The sequence below is a fragment of the Zalophus californianus genome, chromosome 2 (genome assembly GCF_009762305.2).
Source record: "Zalophus californianus isolate mZalCal1 chromosome 2, mZalCal1.pri.v2, whole genome shotgun sequence".
In the NCBI taxonomy this organism is placed as follows: Eukaryota; Metazoa; Chordata; class Mammalia; order Carnivora; family Otariidae; genus Zalophus; species Zalophus californianus.
The window spans coordinates 39,621,462-39,643,088 of record NC_045596.1 but is presented as its reverse complement, the minus strand read 5'-3'; the positions used below and the strand labels follow the sequence as shown (position 1 = coordinate 39,643,088).

Below are 21,627 nucleotides of genomic sequence, written 5' to 3'. Positions count from 1 at the left end.
AGAGGGCACTTGTGATGAGCACTGGGTGTTGTATGGAATTGTGGGAATCATGATATTGTACACCTGAAACTAATATTAAAATTTATGTAACTAAATTGGAATTTAAATAAAAACTTCTAAAAAAATCTGGGTGAGCATTTTCTGTGTCAGTTTTTAAGTAATATATTGAACCATTAGTTTTTAAAATCTTTTATGTAGAAGCTTTAGGAAGATGATAGTTATGAATAATGATTGCTCTACAGGGGAAGATCATATGAAACTTTTTTTTTTAAGATTTTACCCATTTGAGAAAGAGAGAGAGTGCACGAGGGCACGCGGGGGAAGGGGTAGAGGGAGAGAGAATTTCCGGCAGACTCTGGGCTGAGCGTGGAGCCCCACTTGAGGCTTGATTCCCTCACCCTGAGATCATGACCTGAGCCAGAATTAAGAGTCAGATGCTTAAGGGATTGAGCCACCCAGGAACCCCTTAATAGCAGGACCTATTAAAGGCCAGGCACAGATGATATTTTGTGTGTGTTTTATACTTCCTTTTTGCAGTGATTGCCCTTTTGACATTTGAGTTGTTGGTAATAGATAAAGGGCTGGAAGGTTTCAGTTATCAGACCAGGTAAGTAATTTGAAGACAGTTGTTACAGATGATACACAATTAAAGTATTTTTCAAGAAGAAATGAAATAAAACAATTTTATGGATATGTTGGAAATTATTTTTAGAGAAATTATGCTATAAAATGGACTTTGGTTTGAATGTCATCAAAACTTCCTCTTATTTTTAGAAAGATAACCACAGCGGATGTAAATGAAAAGAACCTCCTTAGTTGTTGCAAAAATCAGTGTCCTAAAGAGGTAAGCTTTAATAGAACCTTTTAAGTTGTATTTCTTGGGCATTGTTTCTCTTGGATTTTCTCTTTTCTCCTTGGTCTCCTTATTTCAGGTCTTTTTTGAACATGCTAGAAATGTGGGGCCAGAGAGGAAAATGTGATTGATGTCTATAAAAATGTAATATGTACTAACTGTAGATGTACATCTCTTTATGAAATTTTGGGGTATTAGAACTAGGAATGACCCTTTGAAGATTTTTTAAAAGCAGTTTTAAAGATAGCTTATATACTTTATATGATAAAGTATTGACCTAATGTTTACCCCTCCACCCCTTAAAATATAAATAGATGAAGAACTCTGTGGGTCATAGGCAGTTAGGCAGTAAATCCATAGTAGGTTATTTAAAAGCATATTTGTGTGTGTGTGTGTGTGTGTGTGTGTGTGTGTGTGTGAACTTTAAGGTTCATTATTATCTTGAATTAATATAAAGCACTTATATATAGAGTTTTATTTTTAAAGATTCTGATGCTTGTATATGCATTGTATTTGTACTGAAAGTATCAAAAATAGTTTAGAAAAATTGTTCAGAGTATAAAGATAAAAAAACTCACTGGTGATTTATCTTGGTGATAATTTGGAAACCAAAGTGGTCTATCTATGATTGGTCAATTTATTTATTTATTTATTTATTTATTTTTTATAATTGGTCAGTTTAAAAGTCAGAGTATTTCCTTTGTTATTGTTGGTGGTGTGGCAGTGACAGTGATTTGATTTGGTTGGACATTTATAAAGGAAATCCTTTTGACTTACGCATGTACTAACAGTACCACTTTAATTTTAATTCTTTGTCTTTATGCACTTATCTGTTTCTCATCCTCTTTAGAGTCGGGGAGAGATGATGACAAAGACTTTAATATAGTAGTCATTCTCTGATTAAATAAAAACAAATTAATGCATAATCTGCCTTTTTGTTGACACTATTTCTTTTTTAATAACATATAATGTATTGTTTGTTTCAGGGGTACAAATCTGTGATTCATCAGTCTTACACAATACACAGTGCTCACCATAGCACATACCCTCCCCAGTGTCCATCACTCAGGCACCCCATCCCTCCCACCCCCCCCCCCACTCCAGCAACCCTCAGTTTGTTTCCTGAGATTAAGAGTCTCTTATGGTTTGTCTCCCTCTCTGGTTTCGTCTTGTTTCGTTTTTTCCTCTCAACTAAAACTTGGATGCTTTTTATGGATTTCTGTTTAAGAACTATTGGAAATTGAACTTGAGTATTTTAAAAGTTATGTAAGATTATTAAAAGGGAGACCGTTTCAAGCAATAAATGATTATTTTAATAACTGTCTTTGTTATATAAGTGAAACTAAGGGCATTGGAATATTTCAAATTTAATTTTTTGATTTCTTCAAATCCTGACTTCTTCCTTGTTAAAATAAATTTTCCTCTGTCCAAATTCAGATTCCAGGTAATAAGTGGTTGAGAATGTTACATTTTTAATGATTCAGTAACTTGGTATGAGATTGTAGTTCGAAATAACAATTAAATTTAGGGATTGCTAATTTGCAGTTTAGCATTTCCTTGGCTATGATTCAGTTGTGATAATGTTACGATATTTGGTGGGACTAGATGAGTGATCACTGTTTATATAAAAATTTGTTTTCCATGCTCATGATTTTTGGACTCTAGGCCCGTCTGGAGCCCTAGTATTGCTGGAGTCTCCTTGGGCTCTCTTGAAATAAATAGCCTTAGTTTGTGAACAATCCAAGTAGCTGTTATAGTTCGAAACAGTCTAAGAGTGGACAGGTGAATATCCTTGTGTCTAATAGAACTTATTCTAGTTTATGGCCTCTGGACATTGTTAAGACTACAGCAGTACTTCTCAAACAGTCAGTTCAAGGGCTTCTTAAAACAGATTAATGGGCCCTGCCCCAGAGTTTCTGATTTTGAGGGCCTGGAGTAGGGGCCCAAGAATTTGCATTTCTAATCTTTTATGTAATAGTGATATTGTTGGTCTGGCATTACAGTTTTGAGACCCACTAAGCTATAGAATGAAGTCATACTTAGGATCAACCAAGAACTGTGTCATTTGAATCTGCAGTAGGTATCTTATACTTGGAGTTAAGGTATGGGATTATGATAAATTCTGTTGTACTGATAAATTCTTGTTTACTTTCTCCTCCCTTCCCCATACTATAGATTTCTTGGGGGCAGGCACTATGTCATATTTATCCTTGTATCCAGCCGCTTGTTCCCTGTTTGTACACGTTAGGCGGTGGGTAAATGTTTATGTGAATGTGAATGAAACTGACCTGTGGAAGTGGTATAGACATAGCCTTCTAGCGCCACTGATGCTCTCGTATATACTCTCTATCTTCTGGACTGGTTTGAATTTAACAAAAAGAAGATATAAAGATACCATGAAGAACTGCACCTTTAAACTGTGCCCCACATATATAATTCTACTTTTAAAAATTATTTCTGAATTTGATTTTATCATCCCTGTGAAACTTTTCTGTTTTTTACTTGAGCGAATTATTTAATGTTACTGTAACTTAAATTGTTCATGTATAAAATGGGGGCAATAATACTACTCACTTCTGAGTGCTGAGTATTAATGAGTTAAGAACATGTAAATGTCTTAGTACTATATATGTGCTAGCTGTGGTGATGGTGGGATGGGTATTTATCCATAAACGATATTGTTTTGCAAGCTTTCTTTAATTATTTTTAAAGAGTTTTTTTTAATTGTTGGGATTAAAATGGAACATTTCGAACTACATAGTATTGGTTCTTGGTAGGGTGTTTGAAATGACATATGCAAGTGTTAGCAGAATGATGTTAAGGGCTGAGTAGAGTAGAAGAAAACCATCCCACGTTGAGTGGAAAGAGTAGGACATCTCATCTTTAAAATGAATATCAAAGTTGGGTGTTTTAGAAAAATCTCTATTTTTTGGTATGAAGTCTGTAATGAAGATACAGTCATTATATATTCATTTTAATCAGCTTCCTTTGGAACTGCTTTTCAGCTCTTTCAGAATATAAACTGGCTTTTGAGATAACACGTACTTGCACACCTGGTTTTTTTTAAACAATGAAATTACTACCTACTCAAAAGTACCTAATACATATATGGACAATTTAACAAATAGTTAAAAAGTCAACACCATATAACTTCACCCAGGTCAAAAAAATACAGTATTATTGCATCTCAGAAGTCTGCCAAAGTCCCCGTCTGGCTGTGGTTCCCCCCGCCATCCTGTTTGTTACCTCCATCTGCCTTTTATAGTAACTATTTCCTTGCTTATATTTATGGTTGTCACGACTTATATTTGTATCTGGAAACAACATTGTTTGCTTAATTTTATACTAAAAGTTCAAAAGCATGAACTTTTGTGACCTTAGTTTGCTCTCCATTATGTTTGTCGTGTTTATTGCATGTGGCTATAGTCTTATTTCCATTGTACGAGTATACTATGGTTTACTGTGTTTGTTTTACTCTGGGTAGATATTTGAGTTATTTCCAATTCCATACTCATACTTAATTCCAAAATATTGCTATGAACATTCTTGTTTGTGCATTCTAGTGTATGTGTATATAGATTTCTCTAGGCATATGGTGGTGCCATTGCTTGGTCATAGGGAATGTATAATTTCAACTTAATGTCATATTGATTTCCAAAATAGTTGTACAATTTACTATCAGTAAATCTTCTAATTTACCACCAGTATTTTAAAGTTCCTGTCATGACATATCCTTGCCAACACTTGGTATTGTCAGAGTTTTAAATTTTTGCCAGTCTTGTGACATTTTGTTATTTTAATTTACATTTTCCTGATTCCTGGTGACTTTTAATACTTTTTCAGGATTAATGGCAATACTTTTGTCTCTGGGACATATATTGGATACCAGCATAGTATACTTCTGGATGAATTTCAGTTCTCCTTGTAAGCTAGAGTAATCAGTTTCATTAGCTTATCACAAAAAGAAGATATATTTGGAGGATATTGGGGACCAGTTCATAGACTCTGAAGGAAATGCTGTACAGCAAGCTTTGGGAAGGGCAGAATCTGGGCAGCCCCCAGGGGCTTGCCAGCAGGAGCTCGAGGCTCTGTACTGAGAGGACTGTTCAAACCACCACCTCCTTCTTTTTAGTTTTCAGATTATCAGGAGAGAAAATCTGATTGATCTCCTTAGGTCGAGGGGCTCCCTTGGCATAGGCAGCAAAAGACAGGGGACTAGAATGGATAGCATAGCCATGGCCATGAGAAAATTGTGATGAGCCAGGTAGCCATCCCAATTTATGTCTTCTGTATCTTCTACCAGCAGTGGAGGTGAAAGGCGTGGAGATTCATGGAAGAATTGTTAGATGGGGTAACAGGATCAAATGCAGTATTCAGAGAAAAGATACATTTTGAAGGCAGAAGATTCAGCCAGAGACAAGAGAGACTTTCAAGATGGTAGTGAAATTGTGAAGAGTGACCATGAGGTCTTTTCAGAGGCAGAAAGATATAACATCCAGACCAGTGTTTGCAGCTTCTCATCAACCCCCAACACATTGAAAAGATAGAACATTATAGCCGTGATTCTGTGTAATTTCAGAAAGATCTTTATTGATTGTGACAGGCTTCCCTAGTCACTTTCCCCTTTAGAATTATTGATTGAAAGTAAAGTAGAGTGGTTAGTTACTTTTAGAGAAGATGACTTACGTAATTACCTCAAAGGTTAAAGAAGGAACAAGAGACTACAGAGACATGTTTTGAGAAGAAGAGAGGCTAAGGTGGTCAGCTGATGCCAAATGTTTGTCTTCTTCGTGAAGTCAGGCTAGAGGCACTGGCAGGAATGAAGGTGGGAATAAAGTTGAGGAGACAAAGACTTTATAAACAGCCCTGTGAGGAAGGTATATGACAGTGAATAAATATTGAGCTTATTAAGCAGTGTACAGGACCTCGTTAGGTGTAGAGAGAAACAAAACTGAAGTGGTCCAGGAATGCTAGTGTGGAACTCATTCCAGCAGCTCAGCCCTACGATGGGATTGATGAACATGTAGTCTGAGTGTCCAAATTTAGTTTTGGTATGAATGTCTCAGCTAAAAATGAAAGAACAAGAAATCTAATTGCACACTAGAGAGACACTAAAGGCATTGGAAAAAACTTGTGAATTTTTTTAAAGTGAGTAAAGAGTTGGAAGGATCAATCTACTGAATCATAAAGATCAAAAGTTGGAGAATTCAAATGTTTATTAAGATGTCCACTATTTATAAGGTGTCTTTGTTAATGAGTATAAGAGACACAAAGAAATAGAAGACCATTGCTCTCAACTAACTTATTATTTTATATAGCTAAATATTTTATAATAGCTAAATATGTCAAGCACATATAATCCTCGCAATAGCTATACAAAATTCTGTTACTCTGTTCCCAGTTTTATATGTGAGGAACAGAAAAGTCGGGGGGCTTGCCCAAGGTTTCACAGTTGGTAAACAGGGAAGCTGGCCTTCAGTTCCAGGCAGCCTGACTTTGGAATTTAACCAGTAACTAGTGGTAGTCTGGTTGGAGAGACAGATATCTATGAGGTGTCTAAACATTTTTTTTTTTTAAATTTAAGACCATACAAACAATGTCACAATAGTTTAGAAATATATTTCTTACATAATTACTATTATTTGTTCAAATATAGGCAAACTCCTATCATGCTTCTATGGTGATTTAAGCCATTTCTTGAAATTTGATAAGATTTGAATACAAAGAAAGTCAGAACGTTTCATCTGAAAGCTTGACTGGGATAAGAAGATAGTAAATAAGTAAAGATAAGGAGTCATGTAAATATCATGGCAGTTACTGAGTTGGTTTGGCTACCTATATAATATGTTTTGATATATAGTAGCAAAGAGAAATGATTTAGAGTAAAAGGCTAAGCAGTTGTATTATAATACAGTGCCTTAAGGACAAGGATATTTTCTTTCTTTCTCATATAACCCTATGGGGAAGGTAGATGTTTTGTCACTGTGCTCCACGTATTCATCCAGGAACCCAAGTAAGCCAGGCAGCTCTGCTTCTCTTTGACACATGGTTTCCATTATTGCTCTAGATGTCATCATTTAAAGCATGTTGGGAAGGGAAGGACATGGATGTGTGCTCTTGAAATGCTTTAAGGCACAAAAGCACTTAATCTTATATTCCATTGGCCAGAACATAGTCACATGGCTATAACTAGTCACAATAGTGATGTTCCACTCCAAGATACACTCTTGGAGTGGAACTGGGGAGAATATTTAACATTTCTGTGTAATTAAAGTAATTTATATCTAAAAGAAAAAGTTGAAAAATTAGATGATTATCCAGGGTTGATTGACCCTATTGTAATAGACTCTCAAAATAGTTGTGGAGGAAGGGGAGTTTGCAAAGTCTGACTAGAATGTAAATATGTGATTGCCTTATTTTGGTTTTATTTTAGCTTCCTTGTGGTCACAGATGCAAAGAGATGTGTCATCCTGGTGAATGTCCCTTTAATTGCAACCAGAAGGTAAAACTTAGATGTCCTTGTAAAAGAATAAAAAAGGTAAATATTTTAAGTTATTGAAAATACTTTTTTATGTAAAAGTTTTCTTTGTGTTTTGGTAGTTCTTTTTGCCTTTTGATTTTAAGATCTTTTTTAGAATCGTTTTATTGTTAGCCTGTTTCTGTAAATACTTATTTTAAAAATCAGCTTTGTTTGGCAATTTAGTTTTCTGTAATTTATTCATAAAAGAACTTTGTCTTGTATTGGAATCAAGTTCAGTGCCCTTTTTTGGATAGAATCAATATGCTCTAGCTTTGAGGTCTTTGTACAAGGAACACAGTGTGAGTAATAAAGTGAGTTTCATGGTTTAGGGAATGGTCCGGAATTAACCTTTGTTGCTCTTGTTTATGAAACAGTTTTTGCCGTCAGTATCAAGTTGTGAAAACAGCCTTAAAGAGACTTCACATGCATAGCCTTATAAAATTAGAAAATAACAACCTCAGGGAGAATTCATTTTAAGATAGAGGTAATGGAGGACTAAAAGGGCGAAACTAATGATTGGAAAGCTCGATGGAAGCAAACTGCACGCTGTTCGTCTAAGCCTACAAAGGAAGAGGCTCACTGTTACCGGATGGCAGTGGCTGGGTGGTCTTGTTTTCAGCTCTCCTTTTGCTGGACTTCCCTGTTCACACAGTCCGCCTCTGATTTCTGCTATCTTGGTTAAAGTTGCAGCTCCTTTTTTCCTTCATGTTCTTATAGTCATCCCCTAAAGCTAGTCTTTTTCTTTTCTTTAGATTCACTCTACTTGTATTCATCCATCCAACAAGTATTTTTTGAGAATCTTTTGCTTTTACTGAGGATCTTTGCTTTTCATTTATTTTCATAGCTTTTGTTCACTTCCTAGGGGAGGTAACTTCTGAATTTAAATGTATAGGCCTGACCTCTTCTGGAGTTGAATCCATAGGTTTTAGATATTTGAATTGGACCATCTTTTTTTTTTTTTAAGATTTTTTTATTTATTTTTTAAGATTTTATTTATCTCAGAGAGAGAGAGCACACGCATGTGCAGGGTGAAGGGCAGAGGGCTGAGCAGGGAACCCAATGCGGAACTTGATCTCAGGACACCAGGACCATGACCCGAGGCAAGAGTAGACACTTAACCGACTTGAGCCACCCAGATGCCCCTAAATTGGACCATCTTTATGTGAAAATCAATGCTTGGTCACGCCATTTTAATCTGAGATGTCTCTCAAATTTTCTCTCATTTCATGTTACTGTCCAAGTGCAGTTGCCACCCACTAGAACTTGGGCAACAGCTCATTCTTGGACTTTAAGAACAGCTTCATAACAGATTTCCTTGCCTCCAAGCATAATAATTACCCTAATCTAAGTTCTTCAGTGGTTCTTCATCACTTATGGGAAGAAATATGCATTTAAAAGAAACATGTATGCACATATAGACTTGGCATTCAAGAGAATCTGTGATGGTACCTTTGCCTGCTTGTCTCCGCTCTCATCCTCCAGCAGTCATCCTGTGACTCTGTTATTTAAGTGCCCTAACATATATGCTATACTCCCTTTTAATCTGTGGCAATGTAGACATTCTTTCTTTTCTGTAAAATGCCAAGTTTTTTCCCTTTACTGTTCCGTTTACTAGAATCCTGCTAGTACTCAGTGCAAGCATTTCCTTGTTTGGGAAGGTCTTCCTTCCCCTGACTCTCTTGCGAAGACTTAGATGCTGTTTCTGCTTGGTTTTCTTTATTCTAGGTTCATGACTAAAAGCTTTGTGATTCTAGGGATGTCTGTAACCTTGTTTTCTCATCCATAAAATAGACTTTATGTGTAGATTTATTGAAAGGAATGAAAGAGGTAATGCTTATATAGCATTTAGCACAATGATTGTTCATGTTTAATAAATAATAGCTGCTACTACTTACCACATTATTATATTATTTTTCTTATCGTGTCCCCTGCCCCTAGCAAAGTGCTTTTCATGTAATAGGTGCTCGATAAGTACCTTGGAATGAGGAAGGGTAGGATCCCTCTTTCAGGCTGATAGACTTAATAACTGCAAACACAATATTTATTTTTGTCTTTAATGTTTGTATATGTTATTTTTTCTTTGTCTGGACTATCCCTGGAGGACTCTGTTTATCACAACCTCAGCCAAAAATGAAGAACTAAAGTGAGGAAAAAAACCCTCTAAATAATAAAATTCCATGCTATAAAGTGTTTTCATTAAAGTATGTGTACTTTGCTCATAGGATTGATGATCACATATCTTAACTCTGGTAAATGTAAACTAAAAAAAAATAGTATCTGAGAGTGTGGTAAGAAAGGAGAATTTGATATAGACAGGTACCCTTAAGAGCAAAAGTGATATCTGGCAGCAATAAAAAGATAGATAAAACATCTACAAAAGCAAATTCTAGGACTTTAAAATAAGGACCACTTACTCTAATAGTTCACAAATTGATTATAGGATTGATGTCACATCATCAAGAAAAGAGTAGATTAGGTTTTTATTGTTTCACTAAGGAGGCATTGAAGTGCAAACATAAACTTTAGACCAATTTTAAAAAATTTTTAAACTTTTTAAAAAATTAAATGGTTGAGAGGAAAATTTGTAGCTCTCCAGAAAATTCTCTAGAACTGCATGAGTTGGTAGCCATTAGCCACATATTGCTGTTGATTTATTTGAATATTTTTTAGCTTTATTGATGCATAATTGACAAAAATTGTATATATTTAAGATGCACACATGGGGGCACCTGGGTGGCTTAGTCGTTAAGCGTCTGCCTTCACCTCAGGTCATGATCCCAGGGTCCTGGGATCGAGCCCTGCATCGGCTCCCTGCTCTGCGGGAGACCTGTTATTCCCTCTCCTGCTCCCCCTGCTTGTGTTCCCTCTCTCGCTGTCTCTCTTTCTCTCTGTCAAATAAACAAAATCTTTAAAAAAATAATGCACACATGATGATTGTGTATACATACACACTGTGAAATGATCACAGCATTCAAGCTAATTAACATTTACCACCTGGTTACCATTTCTTTGTGGTGAGAACACATTCTACTCTCTTAGCAAATTTAAAGTATGTAATACAGTATTATTAACTATAGCAAGCATGCCATATATTAGATTCCTCAGAACTTACTCATTTTATCACTAAAAATTTGTACCCAGTCACCACAATTTCTCTACATTTCACCTCGCCCCTAGCTCCTGGCAATCTCCATTCCCTTCTTAGCTTTTCTAATTTTTTAGATTCTACATATTAGATCATACAGTATTTGTCCATCTATATCTGTCTTATTTTACTTAACCTGATTGTCTCCATGTTCATCCATGTTCTCTAAATGGCAGGATTTCTTTCTTTTTTGTGGCTAAATAATATTCCATTATTGGTAGATAGGTGGGCAGATCACATTTTCTTCATCCATTTATCCACTGATGGATACACCTTGTTTCCATATCTTGGCTATTGTGAATAATGATACAGTGAACGTTGGAGCACAAGATATTTCTTACTTTTTTCATTTCCTGGATATGTATCCGAGAGTAAGACTGCTAGAACCTGTATTAGATCTATTTGAAATTTTTTTAAGAAGGCTCCATACTGTTTTTCATACTGGCAATACTAATTTACATTCCCACCAACACTGTACAAGATTTCTTTTTTTTTTCCTATATTCTTGTCAACACTTGTTATCTATTGGCTTTTCAATTATAGTTATTCTAACAATTGTGGGTTGATTATCTCATCGTGGTTTAGATTTGCATTCCGTGGTGATTAATGATGTTGAGCACACTTGCATGTATCTGTTGGCACACATACAGCTAAATTTGAATTTTAATGAATCAACATGAAATAGTAGTAAACATTCATTTCCTCGATTTCACTGGCCACATTTTGAGTTTTCAGTAGCCATGTGTAGTCAGTGTTCCTCCTTTGAATAGAACGGATGTAGAACATTTTTATTGTCTCAGAAAGCTGCATTGGGTGGCACTACTCTGGAGCATTTTATAGCACAAAACAATAAAGAATGAAAAGGAAATTGAAGCCAAGTTGATAGTGGCTCTTAGTAAATAATTATTAAATGGATGCTTTAAATTTTATGGTATTGACTTTTTTCCAGTTAGGAGTAAATAAATAGTAAATAAATGAGTAAATAAATAAAAATGTCTTGATTGTTTGAATCAAGACATTTAATACTTCTAACCATATCATCATTAAATATTCATGAACATGACTTCTAAATAATATGCATAACCTTAAACTGTCAGATATTTTGCTTTTTTATGGCATACAGTTAGGACTCTGAGGACTCTTAAAAATCTTTTAAAATCAAATTTTTAAAAAAATGTTATTTGTAGGAATTGCAGTGCAACAAAGTACGTGAAAATCAGATTTCAATAGAATGTGACACAACATGCAAGGAAATGAGGCGGAAAGCATCTGAGGTAATGTCATGTTAAATGTCATTTTTTTTTTTTTTTTAAAGAGAGATAGTGTGAGTGAGCACGGGGTTGGTTGGGGGAGGGACAGAGAGTGAGGGAGAATCTCAAGCAGACTCCCCACTGAGCGCAGAGACCGACACAGGGCTCGATCTCACAAACCCTGAGATTATGACCTGAGACAAAATCAAGAGTCAGATGTTTAACCAGCTGAGCCATCTAGGTGCCCCAAATGTCATTTTTAATGTGCTAATGAGTGGCCTTTTCCTATTTATTTTGTGCATTACTTTATGTGCTTACTACAAAGAACTCAAAATCTCATCTTTTTTGATTTTATAAGAAAGCCTAGTGTTTTTTCTTTTTTAAGACTTTTTATTTATTTATTTGAAAGAGAGTGAAAGAGAGAGCATAAGCAGGAAGGAGAGGGAGAAGCAGACTCCCTGCTGAGCAGGGTGCCTGAAGTGGGGCTCAATCCCAGACCCTGGGATCATGACCTGAGCTGAAGGCAGATGCTTAACCAACTGAGCCACCCAGGCGCCTCAGGAAAGCCTAGTTTTGTAGACCTATTTTGAATCCCCAAGTGTGCACTTTATTGTCTAGTGTGTACTAGATTTTCTTTCCATCCTTGTACCACCAGTTTTAGTCTATGTGCTCCAGAACATAGTTGTTCATCTTAATGTTACTGTAAGCCTCCTGAAAGTTAGGTTAAAATAATACAAAGTAAGGGGCACCTGGGTGGCTCAGTCGTTAAGCGTCTGCCTTCAGCCTCAGGTCATGATCCCAGGGTCCTGGGATCGAGCCCCGCATCGGGCTCCCTGCTCAGCGGGAAACCTGCTTCTCCCTCTCCCACTCCCACTGCTTGTATTCCCTCTCTCACTGTGTCTCTCTCTGTCAAATAAATAAAATCTTTTAAAAAAATAAAATAATACAAAATAAGATTTTGGAATTCTTTGCTGTTTGGGTTACCTCTAGTGTCACTATTTCCCTCCATCAATCCAATTAATGAATAAACTCTTGATTTTGCTTAACACTAAGGATTCCCTTCCAGATAGGGCATTTATGGAAAATGGTCAATTTCAACTCTAGAAAAAGAGTGGTATTTAATAATTTGTTATAGACTTAGTATGGTAACTCGAGAAAAAAATCAGTTTTAACACTTTCATTTTGCAGTTTTGTAATTCTTTGAATTGTAATCTAATATCTATTAAGTTGTTAAGCTGAAATGTTTATATAAAGGATAACACTATCCCTCCCCTCACCTCACAGTCTGTTAGATCCTTGGTTAGATCCTCAGTGTAACATTTACATGTCTTTAGGTAATTTCCAATATAAAGTTACCAAAAGTTGTTATGGGTTAGTGGATCCTGGGTGGGAAGATGTTAAAATTCTAAATAAAATTTGATGATTACAATGTTAATTCACTTTTAAATGTCTATAAACAGATAAAAGAGGCAGAAGCCAAAGCTGCTCTCGAAGAGGAAAAACGAAGACAACAGGTAACTCAACAAAATATTTATGTCTCTTTGTATCATTGTTAGTTTTTATGCAAACACAAGGTATATTCTACAGAAAAACTGGGAGCCAGTCAACTGTTCCCTGGACTGAAAATAATATAGTTCCTACAAAATGAAAATCAGCCACTCACTCACTTCAGTTCAACTATACTGAACCTCTGAAAAGGCGTGAAATCTTGTATATTCCCAAATTTACTTCCTTGCCAGGCTCATCCATTCTCGATCCCAGGACTCCAGGATCATGGCCTGAGCTGCAGGCAATTGCTTAACCAACTGAGCCACCCAGGCGCCCTCCATTCTCTAGTGATAAGAGTTTTAGCTCCTCCTTTGGTTGGTGGACGGGGGTTGGAGTGTGGCAGCATCCATTTTAAGGCATCTCCTGGAGCCCATGTCTTCACTCACCTAAAAGTATTTGAGTTCTGTTCCTGACTTGCAGATTGTCTGTAAAAATGAGTGTTGTTTACTAACCAATGCATTTACTTTAACAGTATATTGCCTTATTTCCCTTTTAGATTCCTAAATGCAAGATTATTATCTGTTCTTTGCTGTATAGGAGATAACAACTACATTCCTGATATCCTGTTTGCTCAAATACCATATTGGTCATATACTCCAAAGAGTGGTTTAACTTTCTAATAGTGACATATAATTATTTGTCAGTTTGCATTTTGAGATGCTTATACTTAGCAAGAAGGGTATATTATATGCAAACTGTGGCCTTTTGAATAAGGAAATTAAAATTTGTATGACTTCAGGGGAGGACATTGGAAACAATTTAGGTAGCAATAAAGGTGGGCTAAAATGACCTCTGATGTTATATGGTTCTATAAAGTTGATTTGCCTAATATTCCAAAATAAGTTATCAGACTTATTACACTAAAATATGGATTGACTGGAATCCTGGGAGATTAACTTATTAGGAATAGTTTAGGGTGAACCTTCTTCTTTTTCTAAACCATTTGGATGGAAATTTTAAATATATTCTCTATTTACTGACCTTTTAAACAGAGTGTATGGAACATAATTTAAACTATAAATGATGACTGTGGGTCATTATTAAAGCATTATAGTTATTTTACTGTGTCAGTTCTCAAGTTTGGCTGCTGTTAATGTATTTTGATCTTGTTCTCCATTTCAGCAACAACTTGAGAGTATTCTGACATCTTGGTTCATTGAAGAATGCTTCTTTGTGTTAAATTAAGTATAGGATTAGGACATCTTCAAATGTGGTTTATTGGCAAAGTAATGGATATATTAACTGAAGTTTGTACAGTTGACCCTTGAATGACACAGATTTAATCTGTTTCAGCTGTGCGGATTCACTTTTGTGTAGCTTCTTTTCAGTATCTACAGTACAGTCCTGTAAATGTATTTTCTCTTATGATTTTCTTAGTAACGTTTTCTTTTCTCTAGCTTACTTTATAGTAAGAACACAATATATGATACAACATACAAAATATGTTAATCAACTGTTATTGGTAAGGCTTCCAGTCAACAGTAGGCTATTGGTAGTTAACTTTTTGGGGAGTCAAAAGTTATATGTGGATTTTCGACTGTGTGTGGGGTCAGCACACCTGACCCCTGCGTTGCTCAAGGGTTAACTTATATTTCCTTCTGTTAAATAAACAATTACAGAATCTTGCATGGATATTACATATATATTTTTTAGTTGATGACTATCATGTTTTAGTTACGATGCACTGTAGTATATCATGTTACATTATCCTGTATAAAGTTAAGTAACTTCTTAACGGTAGAATAAAAATCCACATTTTATAACAAGTATCATCCAGTTATCCTTTTTTAGGACCAGTTTTTATATAATTCTACTTTCTAAAATTGTTATTTCGTTTAAAGCATGAGCATTTTTTTCTCCTGAAGAATTTCTACTCTGCTTTTAAATATACTTGTTAAAGATAATTCTGGAAGTTTTTTCCCCTACTCACTTGAATTTCTTTCACACAAGCCATTAATGTTTATTATCAGCATTGTAAAAAAAATAGAATTATAGGTATTTTTATCTCACTGGGCATCTCTTAGCACTTGCTAGAAGCTGTATATTATAGAAACCCAACAGATTAATGGTGTTGAAGTATAAAATTAATGTCTATATTTAGGGCACCCTGATTTAATCAGATGTTTGTATATTTAGTGTCAGGGGCGCCTGGGTGGCTCAGCTGGTTAAGCGTCTGCCTTCAGCTCAGGTCCTGATCTCAGGGTCCTGGGATCAAGCCCCCTGGTCATCATTGTCATCAGGCTCCCTGCTCAGTGGGGAGTCTACCCCTCCCTCTCCCTTGTCCCTCCCCCCGCCCCCCACAACCCAGCTTATGCTCTCTCTCAAATAAATAAAACCTTCAAAGAAACTCAAAATAAATAGGGATTCCTGGGCGGCTCGCTCGGTTAGGCATCTGTATTTGGCTCGGGTCATGATCCCAGAGTCCTGGGACCATGTTGGGCTCCTTGTTTGGTGTGGTGGAGAGCCTGCTTCTCCCTCTGCCTGCGGCTCCCCCGCTTGTGCTCGTGTGCGCGCGCTCTCTCTCTGTCTGACAAATAAATAAAATCTTAAAATAAGTAAATAAATAAAAATAAATAATGTCAAAGTCAGGCTTAGGTCTGAAATAATCTCTTTTGTTACTCCCCCATTTCCCTTTCTGCTTACCTAAATGAATTTGTTGAATACAGTCTATAATGGATAGAGTTTTTTGAAAAAATCAAATCAATGTATTTATTACATACCATTACTATTAAAACATTTGGCACATTGATTTATTTTCATCTGGAAAATTTCAAGTCAAGGTATGTATTGAATTTAATAAAAATGATACTGTTTTGGTTTTTGATTTAGGCTGAACTGGAGGCTTTTGAAAACAGACTGAAAGGTCGTCGGAAGAAGAACAGGAAAAAAGATGAAGTGGCAGTTGAGCTAACACTATGGCAGAAATACAGATATTATCTCCTTCCAGCGTGTACACTTGTGGTTTTAGTGTTTGCATGGTACATAGTCCACGATGAGGCTTAAAAACTTTTGATCTGTTCATATACCTCAGATTGGATTTAGATAAGTTGTTCACTCTGGAATATTAGGAAGTGTATACTGTAGAACATATCTATTCACATTCCTCTCTCTATTTTCTTCCAGCTGTTGTTAAAAGGACAGAATGTTGAGCTTTATCTTAATTAGCATACTAGAAGTGGCAATATAACATTTTTAATAGTAAAAGCATGACTGAAATTGTAAAATATCTCATAAGCCATAGCCAGTGGCAGGGTAACACGTCAGTTGTTCATTGTGCTTCCTTGTGTTAACATAGTTGTTTCACTTCCTGTTTCAAACCAACTTTCTTTTTTTTTGCAAAATTAAGATGAAACTGAGCCATATGTGCAGTAAAAGGACTGTGTCACAATGTTTTGGTTACTTATTAAAAGGTACTTTTCTTGATCATGGTTTCTTGATCATGTAACTTTGTACTTTATTCTCTAAAAGACCTCTTAAATTGTAACATGAAGCTATATAATTAGATTCCAGAAATTGGTTTATTAGTGAGGAATTTTTATCAGTTATTGAAATAAATTTTTATGTAGTAGGTACCTCAGAGGAAAATATAATTGTTTTTTAAAAAAAGCCAGGCTAGATTCCTCACATGTGGCTATTTCTTGTGTAAGAAGCATTTAACCTGAAGTTTGGCATGTTTTGTAAAACTTGTATGTGTCTTTTCAAAGTAATAATTAAAAAACCTGGTATTTATGAGCAATAGATGCTGAGCACAGGGCTTATGAGCTTTATATACTTATTCTCATTTCTTCTTACCATGATCCTGTAAGTAGATTTCAGCTGGAAGTAATCAGTTCTTATGAAAACAAGCTGATAGAGAAATATCAGTAAGCCAAATCTTTTTGAATTGTCATTTTAGATGGTTTTGCTATTTAATTTTTGTATGCTTAATGTTTTCATTAAAATTTTTCATACCAAATTTGTAACCTAGAATATTTACTATTATCTAATAGTAATAAAATTAGAGTCAGGAGCCTATAATTTTAGGCTAGGTGTTAATATCACTGTATAAAATCTCTAATACTTGATGCAATACATAATTATTGATAGACACTAAAAAGTATAGAAGTATGTTTTAAACAAGTACAAAGAAGGCTTTCTAAACTTTGCTGACTTTAATGCAAAATTTTTTAATGTTCTGTTCTTTCATCTAGTGTTAGTGTCTAAAATGAAAGGGCAGTCATTCCTTTCATTATGGTATTTGTGTTTTGACTTCAGATTTTTTTTCTTTTATACCTTTCTCAATGCTAGAGTACCTGGGTTGTGTTTCAGAAGCTCTAAATTAGAGCTGCTACACTCAAGTCATTTCTTTACTCTAAAATGAATATTAAAGACTGAACAACTAGGTGTCTACCTGGGGAGCTGTTTTCATGTATCTCAGAATTTCGGCCTAATAAACAAGCCTGAAGCCTGTTTCCTATCTGTTTGTTGGGCTTCTGTTCTGGCTAGTTTTCTTTCTAATTTGTGGGGAAGAATTTAGTGAGCAGAGAGAGGAGATTGAATGAATGAATAATAAGTTAAGCTGTTTACTGTTTTTTATTTGCTTCATTAATTTACCTAAAGTTACACACTATTTAATCAACAGACATGTTTCCTGTGTGGTAGGTACTTTGTAGGTACTAGAGATAACCCTGATCCTTTCTCTTGGGGAGCTGGTAAGGAGCGGAAGAGGGCAGGCAGGAAATAGATACTCAATACAATAGACATCCTTTCGTGTGTGATAAGTGGTGTTTAAAAATGAAATGGTACAGAAAGTGATGAAAAAGGGGGTGAAAGGTCACTAGCAGCTTTAGATTGGGAAAGTCCTGCTGAGATGGGGACATCCGAACTATGACCTGAATGATCTCCATTTGAAGATCTGAGGGAAAAGTCCATGAGGGAGGGAAAGTAGCAGGTACCAAGTCCGGAAGCCCCATAGACCCTGGTGAGGAATTAGGGTTTATTCCAGTCACAGTGGGCGGTGTTGGAAGGTTGTCAGTGGGGGAATAGTTGCTGTCCTTAAGATGACTCGCTGCTGGCTGCTGGTGGAGACAAGACTGTAAGGGGCAGGGGAGGGAGGTGGGTTGGGAGGCAGCCCAGGCTGGAGGTGCTGCTGAGGCTGGGCTCTAGTTCCCCACCGCCCTTGAATGCCCTTGAATGCCCTTGAATGAGTAGCAGGTGTGAGGAAGCCCTGGAAACAGCTGTGTGATGAGTGGAAGGGGAGTGAATGAGACAGGATAGAGGAAATAAGTTCTTTAAGGTCAAAATGCAGTTCAGTTGGGCCTAAATATATACATGAATTTGTTCTGAGGGAAATAAAGCAGTACCTTTTGGCCTTTTTTGCTTCAATCTGAACCAATTAGAGAAGGACTGAAAAAGTTAGCAAATAGCCACTAGGAACGACACAGATAAAATTGTGAATGTGTTGGCCTTATCAAACTCCTCCACTTTGTGTCATTGTAAAAGTTGGATGAGCTTACTATTTGAAATTTGGGGCATATTTATGTTGAAATTTTTAGTTTTTCAGCTTGAACTTTTAGGGATTGATCTAAAAAGTGTTTCTGTTTCAATTTCCCTATTCAAGTCCAAATTAAATTCAGATAATCTCAAATAAATTGGTATAGTCTTTGCTGAAATTGCCAGAGGAACTTTATTGAAGCAAAACATTGAAAACATTTGCTTTTTGCAAAGAAGTCTGATGCTTGAACTTCATGGCTATGAATGTTAAAAATTTTAAACACAGGTAAGTATCTGTCATAATGTTTAAAGATGACGTAAAGCACTTTTGGCTCTTCATGTTATTTCAAATGACCCAGGTATCTCCAGCTGTTACATTTGCCCATCCCTGGATGTTAGAAAGTGAGGCAGATGTTTAAGCTCTGGAGCTAGAATTGATGTAGGGCAGCTATGTCTCTTCTCTGGTCTGCAGAAGTCGTCCTCTGTATTGAGTGGCAGTGATTAGACCACCCTAAGCCTTGGGCCGTAGAGTCTACTTATAAGTTGGTGAGCTGCATAGAGGGAAGAAGCACCCCCTAGAAAAGATGTGAATTTGGCGGTGGGGAGAGGGAGGAGCTGGGAACCCCTCGGCTATCCAGAAACTCTTAAGGGACAAGAGACCAGGTGTCCACCTGGAAAACCATTTTCTTTTCTTTTCTTTTTTTTTTTTAAAGATTTTATTTATTTATTTGACAGAGACACAGCGAGAGAGGGAACACAAGCAGGAAGAGTGGGAGAGGGAGAAGCAGGCGTCCCGCCAAGCAGGAAGCCCGATGTGGGGGCTCGATCCCAGGACCCTGGGATCATGACCTGAGCCAAAGGCAGACGCTTAACGACTGAGCCACCCAGGCGCCCCACCATTTTCATGTATTGCAGAATCTTGGTCTGTTGAGGAAGTTTAGGTCTCCTATTTGCTGTGCTGCCCCTCTTGCTAAGTTCTCAATGTGGGGGCATGTATTTATGTGGTACTGTGAAGAATCACCCACATACAGCCTGAAATTCCACAGTCTAGATTCATTTGAGTTAAAACACTTTTAGAGAGACCTTCCCTTTTCACCATCATCTGGCCATCCTCTATCTTAACAGTATTTTTCCCTCGTAGCACCATACCTGTCAATGTATTATGTATTTATTTGTCTCATCTCCTTCACTAGAATGTAAGCTCCATGAGGGCAGGAGTGCAGTTTGTTTACTGATGTAACCCCAGAGTGGGCATGCCTAGCCACATAGTAGATGCTGGTGTTAGTTTTCTTGGGCTACCATAGCAAATTACCCCAAACAGTCTTGAAACAACAGAAATTTATTCTTTCACAGGGCAGGCGGTCAGAAGTCCAAAATCAAAGTGAAAATAGGTAGGTTCGTTCTGGACACTGAAAACTGTTCCATGCCTCTCTCGTAGCTTCTGGTTGTGGGCGTCAGTCTTTGGCTTGTCCTGGCTTGTAGACATAATCCCAATCTCACCTCCATCTTCATATGACCTTCTTCTCTGTGTATGGGTTCTTTTCTGTCTCCTATAAGGACACTCTTTGTATTTAGGGTCCACCTGAGCCAGTATAATCTCATTTTAACTAATCACATCTGCAAAGACCCTATTTCCAAAGGAGGAAGGTGACATTGTCAGGTTCCAAAGGGACATTAAATTTTGGGGGCGGAAGAGGGGCAATATTCAACCCACTGCAATGCTTGCTATTTGATGGACAGATGAATGAATTCACAGTGTAATTCTAGGCTGTAAGCTCCTTGGGTATTTTTCATACTCTCTTAATAATCGTGCTGCAGAAGGTAGGGTTTAACAGGTCAGTCTGGTCCCAGATTGCTTGGGCTCCAATTCTGGTTCTGCCACTTCCTAACTGTGAAATCTCGGGCAATTACTGAACTTCTGTAAGCCTCAGTTTCCTCTCGTAAAATAGTAACATTAAACGTTAGCTATTTAGTGTCTGCGACTATTTTAAAGCACTTTACATTTTTAAAATTCTCACATAGCCTGTGTATTTGCATTTTACAAGAAAGGAAACTAGGTTTGTTTTAAGAATTAAAAACAAAATAGGGGCGCCTGGGTGGCTCAGTCGTTAAGCGTCTGCCTTCGGCTCAGGTCATGGTCCCAGGGTCCTGGGAGCCCCACATTGGGCTCTCTGCTCAGCGGGAAGCCTGCTTCTCCCTCTCCCACTCCCCCTGCTAGTGTTTCCTCTCTCATTGTGTTTCTTTCTGTCAAATAAATAAAATCTTAAAAAAAAACAAAATAGGTAAGTCACTTTGTGAAGTACTTGGAACATACTGGTTAGAAAATCTTAGCTATAATAATGGATAAATGTGACTTAATGTCATAATTTTAAGACCTCTGTTACAAATTGATTCATGAATCAGAGAAAAAGAAATCTTGTGAACTGAGGCACCTCAGTTTTTGCTCACAGGGTCGCTGTCATTGAGGGCGCACTATTCCTGGGGAGACCAGGCAGAATGCTGGCCAAAGGTAGCAGCATTTTGACAAATTGCAGTAAGGGACCAAGGTGGGGGGAGGGGAACAGCACTAGGTGTGCGAGGACACTAAAATAAAATTCCTTTGGAACTTTCGCTGGGCCAATTCTTACTAACTTCTTCCCAAACGACTGTTCTGGTATATTAGAGGAGGGGATTGTGTCCTAGTAATACATTCAGTAAACGAAATGTCTACACAGGCTACTTTTAACATATGCAGAATATTTCAGTGTGCAGATATAGGTATGTCTTTTTTCTTCTTTTAAACTGAAAAAAAGTCTCCCCTCCCTGCAACAGGTAAACTTCCAGTTTGCCTGTTTCTTGC

General features: G+C 36.8%; 1 protein-coding gene across 4 annotated transcripts in view; it reads left to right on the top strand.

The window, feature by feature from the left end:
- Window positions 1-18,920, top strand: part of NFXL1 (nuclear transcription factor, X-box binding like 1) — a 73,359-nt gene extending 54,439 nt beyond the window's left edge. For 3 of the 4 annotated variants that reach the window (XM_035726381.1, XM_035726379.1, XM_027600055.2), the window contains 5 exons: window positions 775-844; window positions 7,287-7,391; window positions 11,706-11,792; window positions 13,229-13,282; window positions 16,146-18,919. In XM_035726381.1, the coding sequence (XP_035582274.1) occupies window positions 775-844; window positions 7,287-7,391; window positions 11,706-11,792; window positions 13,229-13,282; window positions 16,146-16,319 (490 nt within the window). In that variant the 3' untranslated portion in view covers window positions 16,320-18,919. Of the gene's footprint in view, window positions 1-774; window positions 845-7,286; window positions 7,392-11,705; window positions 11,793-13,228; window positions 13,283-16,145 lie in introns of all 4 variants that reach the window. The other variant, XM_035726380.1, reaches the window with a different exon arrangement.
- Window positions 18,921-21,627: the final 2,707 nt, after the last annotated feature.